This window comes from Sitophilus oryzae, unplaced genomic scaffold (genome assembly GCF_002938485.1).
Source record: "Sitophilus oryzae breed Bouriz unplaced genomic scaffold, Soryzae_2.0 scaffold_845_pilon_pilon, whole genome shotgun sequence".
In the NCBI taxonomy this organism is placed as follows: domain Eukaryota; kingdom Metazoa; phylum Arthropoda; class Insecta; order Coleoptera; family Curculionidae; genus Sitophilus; species Sitophilus oryzae.
This window is the reverse complement of record NW_022147467.1, coordinates 1817155-1830048: the sequence shown is the minus strand read 5'-3', so window position 1 is coordinate 1830048 and position 12894 is coordinate 1817155. Positions and strand designations below refer to the sequence as shown.

Sequence of the window (12894 nt, the reverse complement as noted above, 5' to 3'; positions counted from 1 at the left end):
TTCCGCAAAAAATCGATAATATATAAAAAAACGGATAAACGATATAAAAGGAAAAATGTAACGAAAATATTTTCGTTACACCCTAAAGATATTTGCACTTGTTTAAGACTCACCGTGTACATTAACCAGCAAGACCTTAATTGATTAACACATAAGATAAGGATTTTTTTCTTAATACGGCAGTATGGAGCTCATAATGTAGGAATTGAAACTATTAATAATAATAAGTAGTAAAAACACAATTTTTTAGAAACATTGATCTAGGTAATGATAGTGCATCAGTGATATCAGGCTGATTTACCAAAGAAACAGCCTTTCATTACTTATTCACTTTAAAAATTGACAGTAAAATATTTGATGATTTGATTAACTACTACTAAATTTAAAACAAAATAATGTACAGAAAACTTTAAACAAGGATATTGAAAAGATGTAAACTACTTAGACGGTTATTATTTACATAAGCTTGACCTCTATAAGAGCCCAAGAGATAATTTTTTAGACAAGCTGTGACAGATACCAATAATATATCAAATGATACGGTACTATTTGTGTTACATTGAAATTTGTCTCAAAATTCGTGAAAATTCGAATACCTATTACAACACAAATGTCAATAACTCTTGTCATTTTTATATCTATATCGGGTCAATAATACCAGGTAGCCAGTCATTGCCAAACATTGACAGATATGATGAAATAGTCATGAGTCACTTTATATCTCGAATTTTCTCGCAACTTATTTCAAAATTTTAGTACCTACGTAATTTTACTGTTTTTAAAGATTTTGAAAATACAGGGTCTTAAATAAGTGCAAATATTTTAGGGCAACTAGATCTCGATAAAAGATACATATTTTCCCTTTACCCTTTTTTAAAGTCCAAAATAACCGGTATATTTTACTTCGAAAATTTAAAAAAAAAATGATTTTTCGCTTAAATTCTGAGACCCACTGGATCTTTTCTGGATTTTCTTTCTAGTAAATTGAATCTACTACCTATGTTGGCATATTATGAATATATTATGTTTTTTAAATAAAAATTAAATAAATTTTCAAAAAATTAAATAAATCTTCAAAACATTAAATAAATTTTCAAAAAATTAAATAATTTTTCAAAAAATAGTCGCCTAAAAAACCTCATAGACGTGTTTCTGGGATCGAAATACAGGGTGTCTCAGAAATCAGTGCAAGTATTTTAAGGGGTGGTAGATCTTGATAAAAGAAACATATTTTCTCTTTATCGTTTTTTAAATAAGTCCAAAATATCGTTATTTTACTTTGAAAATTTCCAAAAAAAAATATTTTTTCTTAAAATTTTGAGAACCACTGGATCTTTTCTGGATTTTCCTTCTTGTAAATTTAATCTAATACCTATGTTGCCATATTATCAAGAAATTATGTTTTTTAACTAAAAATTTAAAAAATTACCAAAAAAATTTTTCAAAAAATTTCGAATTTTTAAAATTTTTAAATTCAGCAGTTGAACTATACTACTACCGTAGTTTGGGGCAAAATTGATAACCGGGGGCGAAATTGATAATTACATGGTTTAGTCACATTTTTAAATTTAGCGCCAAATTTATGCAACTAGAAGCAGTGGTGTGCATCAGTCTTGTTTAGTAAAGCTTTGACAAGACGTATGCAGTCGGGTGTGCCATTTTTTATCTATTTTTTGCAAAAAACGCGGTTAAAATTAATTAACTAAAATTAAAATTTTTAATTATTATATTCATTATTAATTTTTAATTATACTTGTCATCAAAGCTTTACTAAACAAGACTGATGCACACCACTGCTTCTAGTTGCATAAATTTGGCACTAAATTTAAAAATGTGACTAAACCATGTAATTATCAATTTCGCCCTCGGTTATCAATTTCGCCCCAAACTACGGTAGTTAAAATACTTGCACTTATTTCTGGGAGATCCTGTATAGTACCCCTAAAATATTTGCACTTATTTAAGATTCACCCTATATAACTTGTAGCTTTGTGATAAAGTACACTATTTTAGGACACTTAGTAGTCTTAGTAGTTTAGAACACTTGACAGTAAAAAATTTCAACTAAAAATTAAAATTTACTGAAAGGTATAAAATTGAGCCATAAAAATGATATATTACGACTTTTCTTCAACAGATCCAAAAATATGACTCATAGAAAATAATATCGTTATTCAATTACAGGTTTTTATGATTAACCTCATTATGTTTCAAACTATTTACTGTTTATTTATCGAACAAAACCTCCCGTATTCACGGTAATCACGGTACAATAAGAGCATGATATCTTTTAAAAGGCGGGCGTATTCTCAAAGGCCTAGTAATTAAAAGCGCCATAAACTTGACCATTTTAGGATCAAGGGTTATCTTTATGACATAATAAACTCTATTCTTCGAATGGAAATCAATTGCCTTGTAGAAGGTAAAAGGGATAGTGAAATTTGATGATAAATAAATTCAATTAATTTTTAGAGATAGACGTATCCTTAAAATACCTCTCAATAAGGGAATAAAATTATGAATAATGTTGACGTTTATTAAAACAACAAGATAATTAGTTAAACTGAGAATAGTATACGCGGTGTATGACCTGCTCGCTGTTCATTACTGGCAGACCTCGCTCCTACCATATACATCCAAAATAGTGGTAACTAAAGAAACTTTATTAAACTATGCTAATTAATCAAATGTTTAAATAATCCCTCATTCACAACCAAACAATACCCCAAATAATGGTGAAATTCACGCCTCACAATACAAAGCTGTTAGGGGAGAATCTTTAGCATTCCATGGAGATGTCGTTTTAAGTCCATCTAAATTTCTGTATCTAATATGCCCATAAAGATGTCTTTGAGTGTGCTCCACAGGAAGAAGTCATTCGGCGAAAGATCCTGTGGTATTTTCACACTGTATCCTCAATAAGGGGGAGTCAATCTTTTTCTTTTCTTCAACATGAAGAATATTCAAGACATTGTTGTTTTCTTCCTGTTAAATTATTTTTGTCTTCACATTTCCACGTGCTTAATACCTTAGTGCCTTTAGTTTCGAACCTCTGGTTTATTCTTTAAACTGTTAACTTATTCGGTATATGCTTTCCGGAAACTGAACTGCGAACATATCCAGCATAAAATAATAAATAAATAAATAAATAATGTTTATTCAAACTGATCCAATTACAAAGTATATACAAGACTTATACATAACTTACGAACAGAAAATAGTGAATAAACATAATATCCTCTTAATGTAGAACCCTGTATGAGGAGTTTCATTTCTACAATAATAATTACAATATTTTATTCTAAATTCTTAAACTATATCTAAATGTATCAAATTAATTTATTTCATTGTCCAACACTTAAGCACGCTAAAAAACAAGTTATTACACAGCGATCAGATATTGACATAGGGTAGATTGCAAGTTCTAAGGCATATAAGATTACATTATTTTTTTTTCAAATATTATATTTATTGCGATTGGTTTTTCATATTCCACATTTTGCTGAGTATAAGTGTATGCATTTCGGTTATTGTTCTACCAAGTATCCATTCTTTTAATCTTTTTTAAAAATATTAATGTTTTGACAATTAACAATTTTTTTAGGTAAAACTAAGATAAATGACTTTTTTGTCCGATAGTTTTATGCATAATTACATTATAGTTATTAGGTACATTAATAGTTAATTCGCGTCGACGTAGTGAGTATGAAAGTGAGATTAGATTAATTTTTCTTTTATTGCTGAATGTTATAGATAATGTTTTAAACCAAAATAATTATTTAGCGTCAAAAATGGCTGCTTTTTTGTACAAGGCATCAGAGGGATATCTATAGTTTTTATCGTATATTATTTTCAGCAACCATTTCTGAACTATATTTACACTTGATAATTGATTTTTGCTTCCTGATCCCCAAATCACAATACCGTATATGTAAATTGCTCTGAGCTAAAGCAAAATACACATTTCTTAGTAATTGTATAGAAATTATACTTTTTAAAAACTTAAATATTATAATAGGAAAGTGATCTTAACTTTTTAGTCACAAACTGAATATGATAATTCCATTTCATGTGGTTATCAAATATTACTCTAAGATACTTAAATTTGTTTGCTGAGCTTATTGTCACTAGCTTATTGTTATAAGTTATATCTAAATTGAATTTTGGAAGAGTATCTGAATAGCAGGCAAATGGCAAGAAGAAAGTTTTCTTAAAGTTAACAGTAAGAAGATGATTATTAAAGAAATTGCACACTATTTCCATTGTCGTGATCCTGGATTGGACCACCGTCGTCACCAATCTTGTAGTCGCTGCCACCAAATGTTGTAGTTCTCTATTTGACTCGTATCACCACTTGTTGGGAATGTTATTCTTTATTTTTTTATAATTAAATTCTTACTAAGTTGTTATTACTTTTTATTTTTAAACTTTTAATACAAAATATAAATTTAGCAGTATTACGTCTATGAAAAATTTTTATGAATGTCCCCGGTCCCTTCTGTGACCGTGCTTTTATGAGAATGCCCTCTCCGAAAATCCACGGGCGTACCTACTATTTCTTAATAATATTTTCAGGTAGGTTTGCAAAGGGACAAACATGACCATTTCTTAAGTAAATAGAAACCAGACATCGCGTCTGAAAGTAAACGAATTACAAAGGAAAACTAAAAATGATGCAACTATTTATGACTATTTCTTCCAAATTTCATCTTTAAGGTAATGGTTCTGTTTATTTGCATCACCCATCTTTCTGAGAAGAATAATAATGTTGATGGTATTTTTCGTACCTTAAATTCTTTAGGCATAGCCGTAGAATAAGGGTAAAAATAATATTTTATACAATTTGTCGAATATACATATACATATAACCATATTAAATGTATGTTCACAACACCCTTAATGAGAGATTTCATGAGGTGAAAGTGATATGAAATCTCAAAACAAATGTTTATATAATTAATTAGTATAACTCAGATGGAAATGAATAAAAGTACATATATAAAAGTATTATACAAGTCTTAACTACTAATTATAACTAACTTACATTCTAACTTAACTAACATTTTTTTTATAACTATTGCAGATTTAAAAATGTATCAAATGCGGAAATTATTTTTCTTTTAATGGTCGCCTTGATGGTACATACCCAATGGGTCTGCGCGAGGGCGCCTGTAAATTAACATTCTCTTCTTCGGAGTTTTCATAGTTACCTACATTTTCAGAGTTTTGGCTAATATTACGATTATAATGAGCAACATATCTATCACTATTTCTAGAAGATGGTTCCACAGACTGATTAACTCTAATGCATAAGTTTGGAATAATTCCGCAACAGGCTGTCTTGTTAGTACATTTTGTATACAATTTATAAATAATAAAAATAATAGCAAGAAGAGCTAAGATATAGGCAATTACAGATGCTGGAAATGTATAATTGTTTACAAGTTTCCTTTTTAGAATTTCATCACCTAACTTTTCAATATCTTCTAGCTTATGGCTCGCTACATTAAGTTCGGGGATGTGCTTTGTTAATTTCCTATAATGTTCGTTGAGAAATATTTCACTAATGTTTATTTTTCTTCCTTTATCCTTTCGCAACAATTATCACTAATGTCGAATGGTGGAATAAAATCACTTGAAATATTGGACTGGACTGTATTTCCATGAGGGATTAGCATTGATGATGCGCTATAAGCTTTACATTGTTTACCTATAGTGACACTACCGCAATTTTTTAGTATTACATCTACGTGATTTTTTTTATTATTACATGATATCGTAAGAGTTTCTGGATGAGGAACTGCAAATAACCAAGTGTTACTGGTTTGTAGTTGAATAAAAATTGCTCTATCTGACTGAATTATACGTTTGTCACAGATATCAGGTATGATATTTGTGAATTGCAATAATTTAACTTCGCAATTATCTGCCAAATGAGCAAGAGAAACTGGTTTTTGTTGCTTGCAAATAAATTTATTTTCTATAATTTTTAAACAAGTATTAAATTCTATTTCCGACAGTGTAATAAACTGCTGTTTGCTTTCGTCAATTGCTATATATTTAGATGAGGGTTGAATTAATATAAACTGGTTATTTGACATTAATTTTGGAAAGGGTGATATTTTATAAATATAGAATAAATTTGTTTCAATTAAAGGGATGTTTATAATATATATTAATCGTTTGTTTTCGAAATAAACTTGCAACTCGATAACATTTAGAATGAGATTTGCATTGAGCGGATCTAATGGTACAGGAAATTCTAATCCATGAGGTAGAGATTCGGACACATCTTTTAATTCGTTAATTAACCTTAATGGCGTTAATATTGAGGGGTGTAAAACTCCCTTTCTTGCTACTAAAATAGCATTCGTAATCGTCATGATTTCTAATTGTAATTGATTTAGCATCATATTTAAAATAGTGACGTGTTCTTCTATGCCGGTTTTTATATATAGAAAATGAAAATTTTCTTTGACTTTGCTTAATTCATCGCTAATCTTTTTTATATTATTTTTTAATAAATTTTCGTTAAAATCTAAAGTTCCAATAGTATTATTGAAATTAATTATTGTTGATTGAACAATTTTTGTTTGTTCTTTTAAAAGTTGAAGGACTGAAGTTTCGTCTTTATTCATTTGTGAAATTTTATCATTATAGTATTTAGCATCTTCTTCATCTAAAACGCCGAATAAAACTTTAGTTGCTTTTCCTACAATATTGAACCAACCTCGTTTTTGTCTACTTTCTGATAAATGACTATGACCGATCAATTCGTGTAAGACTTCTAGTTCTTTTTCAATTTTTTCGAAAGTGTATTTAGAACTTTTCAAAAATAACTGACAAATATAATAGTGATATTGAGCATTCTCATTATTGCATAAATCTGTAGTATACTTACGGTAATTCTTTAATGATAATAACTTATTACTAATATTTTCTAATTCTACAAAAGTTACTAGTTTCCATTTGTTATTAAAAAACCTTAGTTCGCCCAGGTGCTCAAAGTGTATTCCAGGGTTCAAGTCATAAGTGGTTATATTGTATTCTGAGTGGACTACTGCTAGGATACTGGTAATTATTATAAATAAATTAACCCTAAAACAAAATATATATACTAATAATAAGCTAATTAAAATTTATTAATTCTAGTTTTTATAATCTATATATACTGATTATGTTTAGTTTTAATAATAAAAATATTTTAATCTATTTGCATGAATAGTTTGTTTATTTTTTCCTTTTTGAATTGTATAATTTACATCTGATTTTTTTTATAATGGTATATGGACCAATCCATAAGGCGGAAAGTTTTTTACTTCTGCCACGTCGAACTGATTCGTCGTAAAGTAACACTTTGTCACCAATTTCGAATATTCTGGTATAACTGTTTTTATCGTAATTATTTTTTGATATGTTTTTACATTTTAATAAGTTTTCTTTAGCTAATTGATTAGAATGTTGCATTTTTTGTTTAAGATTGTTTATGAAATCATCATAAGTATAATTGACTTTAGGTGGTTGTTTAACTGATGTTGGTAATGTAGGAATATGTCCGAATAAAAGTTCAAATGGAGAAAATTGTGTAGCAGTGTGAGGTGTAGTATTATATGTAAATGTTGCATAGGGAATCCAATTATCCCAGTCTGTTTGAGATGTCTTAATGAAGTGTCTTAAATATTCTTCTAGAACTTTATGAGAGCGTTCTAGTGCTCCGTTTGACTCTGGGTGATAACTTGTTGTTTGGATCTTTTTTATCTTTAAAAACTTGCAAGTACTTTTAAAAATATCACTTAAAAAATTTGACCCCTGATCTGTGACTAGCATGTCAGGTATTCCGTAAATGCATATAATATTCGTTACAAAATGATGCGCTACAGTTACAGCTTCTTGATTTCTCATAGGTATATTAATTATATATTTTGTTAAATCATCCTGAAAGGTTAATATGTATTTGTGACCATTTTCGGTTTCTGGTAGTGGTCCAACTATATCTAAAAAACATTTTTCGAACGGTTTTGATGCCGTGGTCGTAATTACCATAGGCATTTTTGTTTTTCGAGACTGTTTATTTTTTTGACAAAGTTCACATTTTTTTATAAACTCTTTTATGTCTTTTTTCATACCTTTCCATGTATATAATTGAGATAATTTTTTATATGTGCGGGATGACCCTTGATGACCTCCTAATGGACAATTGTGATTTTCATTTAATAATACAACTTTTTCAGCATCTGAGGGGTTGATAAGACTGTTGTTAAATATTGTAATTTCTGAATAGAGGTCTTTAAAAATATATCTTATCATAGGAAGAACGATTTCCCATTTGACTAATGAGTTGTAATGATATTTTATAAATGATAGTTCGGTTTTTTCGTTGGATATAATATTTCGTAAAGTTAGTAAGCAAGACCAAATATTTTCATAATTAATATCACTGAATGTATTTTCGTTGTCTGTTAATAGAAATATATTACAATTATTTTGTTGATACTGAAAAACTGACGGCATGTCTAAAGGATTTGTGTTATCGTAATGTTCTAAAAATGTATTAATTTGTTTATTTTTTTCTAGAATTTTAAAGTCGTTTTTGTTGAATAATTTTGGCAAAAATAAAACTATAGGTATAAGTTGTGGTGTTTCAAACAGATTTGTGTTTTTTTCTTTGACTTTGGAATTAATAATTATATGGCTTTCGAGATGTGTTTTAAAATTATCATAATTGGTAATAATAGAATTGACATTTGTTGTGCTAACTATTCTACTCAATGCATCAGCATTTGTATTAATCTTTCCAGCTTTATAAATTATTTCATAGTCATATTCTTCAAGTTTTATTCTAAAACGCGTCAAACGAGAACCAGGGTCTTTGATATTAAATATATAGAGTAGGGGTTTGTGATCTGTAACAATTTTAAATCTTGTGCCAAAAATATATGGACGGAAATGTTTTACTGCCCAGACGATTGCAGTTAGCTCTTTTTCTGAAGTTGAATAATTTTGTTCTGCTTTATTTAGAGTTCTACTAGCAAACGCTATTGGACGATCATGATTAACCTTACCCTGCGATAAAATTGCTCCTACTGCGAAATTACTCGCATCTGTTGTTATAATAAATTCTTTGGTAAAATCTGGGTATTGGAGAACAGGTGGAAAAGTTATACTATCTTTAAGAATTTGGAAAGAATTTTCGCATTTTATACCCCAATTAAAAACAGAATCTTTTTTTAATAATTCGGTTAAAGGTTTAGCAATTTTAGCGAAATTTTTGATAAATTTCCTATAATATCCTACAAGCCCTAAAAAAGATTTTATATCTTTAGGATTTTTAGGTTGCGGAAAGTTTGTTACACATTGAATTTTTGATGGATCTGGTTTAATGCCGTTTTCTGTAATAATGTGACCTAAGTATAAACATTCTTTTCGTAAAAACTGACACTTCGAAGGTTGAAGTTTTAAATTATGTTGTCTAAATCTTTGAAAAACTTCAATTAATCTATCGTTATGTTCATTTAAGTTGTTTGCATAAATTACTATATCATCTAAATAAATAAAGCATTTCATACCATTAAGACCGCTTAAAACTGTGTTCATGAGTCTTTGAAATGTGGCGGGAGCTCCTTTTAAACCGAAAGGCATTCTGTTATAAACGTAATGTCCTGTATTAGTGCTAAAAGCGGTTTTATTTTTATCTTTTTCGTCCATTTCTACCTGATGAAATCCACTAGTAAGATCTAAGGTAGTAAAATAATGAGATTTTCCTAACTGGTCTAAAATTTCTGCTATATTAGGTAGAGGATATGCGTTTCCAATGGTAATTTCATTTAACTTTCGAAAATCAACGCATACTCTAAATTTAGGTGATAATGGGTCGCTTTTCTTAGGAACAACTAGTAAAGGACTATTCCAAGGACTGTCCGAAGCGGAAATTACCCCGTCTTTTAACATTTGCTCAGTTTGTTCATTAATTATTTCTTTATGTTTGAAAGGCAATCTATAAGGTTTTACGTTAATAGGACCTTTATTACTTTCTGTCGGTATAGTGTGTTTTATTGTGTTGGTGCTTGTTAGTTTATCGCCTTCTAAGTAAAAAATATCGTTAAAATCTCTACAAATATCTAATACTGAATTAGTTTCTTCTTCATTTAATTGGTCTAGATTAATTTCTTTTCTTATTTTAGCAAAACGATCGATAATGTCATAATTATATGTTTCTATAAATTCGTACTCATTAAAAGAAATAGGTTCGACATTCACTCTAGGTGTATGGATAGTTTGAGCTTCATTAGAAATATTTAATATGCTAACTAAACATTTATAGTTCTGGACTTTTGTTAGGCTTGACCCTAGATATAAATGTTCGGATAATTGTTTTGAAACTACTATGCCTTCGGACGAAGATAAATTAGCTAGAGCAGGTACAATAATTTGACATCTCGCGGGAATTATTGTAGTTGCTTCTGACGGCAAAATTTTAAAAAAATTGTCTTCAAAATTAATGACTCCGTCTTCGTAATTTATTTTGGCTTTATACTTTTGCAAAAAATCGCGTCCTAATAGTCCATCACTTTTAATCGGTATACTATCTGGCACAATGTGAAAAGGATGAGTTATTGCTTTGTTATTGTTTAATTTAATTGGGATGTTACAAACACCTTTAGTAAATACAGGTTCTTTACTTATACCTTTTAATTCTATAATGCAAGTTTTATTTAATTTTAGATTATTTTGTAATAAGATACATTCTTTCAATAAAGATATATCTGCCCCTGTATCTAATAAAAGATGTAATTCTTTATCTTTTATATCTAAAGAAGGGATTTTAATTATCTCTAATTGTTGGTAACTATCGGAAAATAATACTGATTTATGCGGTATGTCAATTAAGTTTTGCTCAATTTTAATTTTATTTTTATGCTCAGGTAGTGTGTAATTCATAGAACAGCTATTATCTAATTTTAAGAAGCGCTTAATCGGCTGCTCGCGACCAAGGCTTCGCTCTCGTTTCCCGAAAAATTTTGAGATGTGCTCGGTTCTGAAAAATAATTATCTGCTGAATTGATTAACGACTGAGAATTTATAGTTTGAATTTGTTGTGGTGATCTATTATTTGAACTATTAAAATTGGTAGTACTGGATTCATTATTGTAATTAGAAAAATTTTGAGATTGTTGAGGTATCGAAACATTTTGCTGCCGTTGAGGAACTTGTGAGTTATTAAAATTTCTTGGATTCTGAGAATATCTATTATTGTAATTTGAACGAGGATTATTACTGTTATAATTGTTACCATAATTACGATTATAATTACGCACGTCGTTGTTCTGATTAAAATTTTGATTGTTGTAGTTTCGATTAGTGAAACGTCCTTGATTATATTGTACTGTATTTACGTCTTGTCTATTTGAAAAATTATTATTGCTATTAAAATTTTGCGGTGGGCGTGTCTGATTATTGCTAGGTACATTTCTATTATATGAGTTACTATTTTGTTCGTATTGCCTAAGCTGTCTACACTGTGATGTTAAATGATTATTTTTAAAACAAAATAAACAGGAATTATTAGAAGAATGATTATTTAATTGTCTATTTCCACGCTCTACAAAACCTATATTTTTAAAATGCGAGTTTTTAAACCTGTCATTATTCTCAAGTTCCATTTCAATTGCTAATGATAAAGCTTTATCTAAATATGTAGTATTTTCGGCAATAATACGCATTTGAATTTTTTCATCGTTGAGTCCTTTTCTAAAAGTATTGACTAAAATGGAGTTTAAATTTTCTATTAAAACAGTAGCTTCGTTATTTGCATAATTTAAGTGACACGTTTCTTTATATTTATTAAAGAGAATTTGTAATCTATCGCCATATTCTTTTACAGTTTCCTAAAATGTTGCTTTATATTCATTATTTGTGTTAGAAAATGCGATGGTGGTGTTTTATCAGTAAAGTGCTCTAATAAGAAATCTTTTAGTTCTTCCCAATTTTGAAACTGTTTATATTGTGTTACCTCTTGTGCCTTCCCTTTTAATTTAGTACCAAAAAATTAAATCTACTAGTAATTCTTTTTGATCCACTTTGACAATTTTTAATATTGAATCACAATTTTTTAAGAAAAATTGAGTGAATTTGCGTCACCCTGACCATCAAATGAATTTATTAAATTCAGAACATCAGTTGCGTCTTTACCTCCTGCCATTATTATATTTTATTAATGATTTATTACTTTAGTTTAAGAATTATTATTTATTTTTATAGATGTATTTTAGTTTGAAGAGAGAAAAAAATATTTACGAATTTTAAGCAATATTTTTTTTTTTTTTTTATTTGCAGCCCAGAATTATTATTGTCTTAACTTAAATCTAACTAACTAAAATCAGAAGAAAACAGTAGCGTCACAATACAGTAAACAAATGAAAGACTTACCCCGTCATCATCTGGTGAAAACAAAAGCTTCCCTGGAGACTTGCTGCTGCGTCTGGCGCTCCTTCAGTGTCCCCAATGTCTACGTCTCGTGTCGGGCTTCTTGCTGCTTCTTGGTGCACCTTCAAGAACTGCCCGTTGCCTCTATCTTCTTCCAAAAACTGGTAGGTTTTCTGCTGCGTCTGGCGCACCTTCAGGAAACCTTGGTAGTTTTTACCGCTGCCACCAATGTCGTGATCCTGGATTGGACCACCGTCGTCACCAATCTTGTAGTCGCTGCCACCAAATGTTGTAGTTCTCTATTTGACTCGTATCACCACTTGTTGGGAATGTTATTCTTTATTTTTTATAATTAAATTCTTACTAAGTTGTTATTACTTTTTATTTTTAAACTTTTAATACAAAATATAAATTTAGCAGTATTACGTCTATGAAAAATTTTTATGAATGTCCCCGGTCCCTTCTGTGACC

The 12894-nt window shown here is 29.2% G+C and overlaps 2 protein-coding genes across 3 annotated transcripts in view; one reads left to right on the top strand and one right to left on the bottom strand.

The window, feature by feature from the left end:
• The window catches only part of LOC115889735 (protein Shroom-like), a 513929-nt gene that overhangs the window by 436596 nt on the left and 64439 nt on the right, over positions 1-12894 (top strand). The gene's annotated exons all lie outside the window — the stretch shown is intronic.
• LOC115889737 lies at positions 5186-12751 on the bottom strand. The gene is made up of 2 exons (XM_030909802.1): positions 12427-12751; positions 5186-7098 (listed from the first exon to the last, which is right to left on the bottom strand). Exons 1-2 carry the CDS (start codon positions 12435-12437, stop codon positions 5571-5573), a joined length of 1539 nt encoding a protein of 512 aa, XP_030765662.1. The 5' UTR covers positions 12438-12751; the 3' UTR covers positions 5186-5570.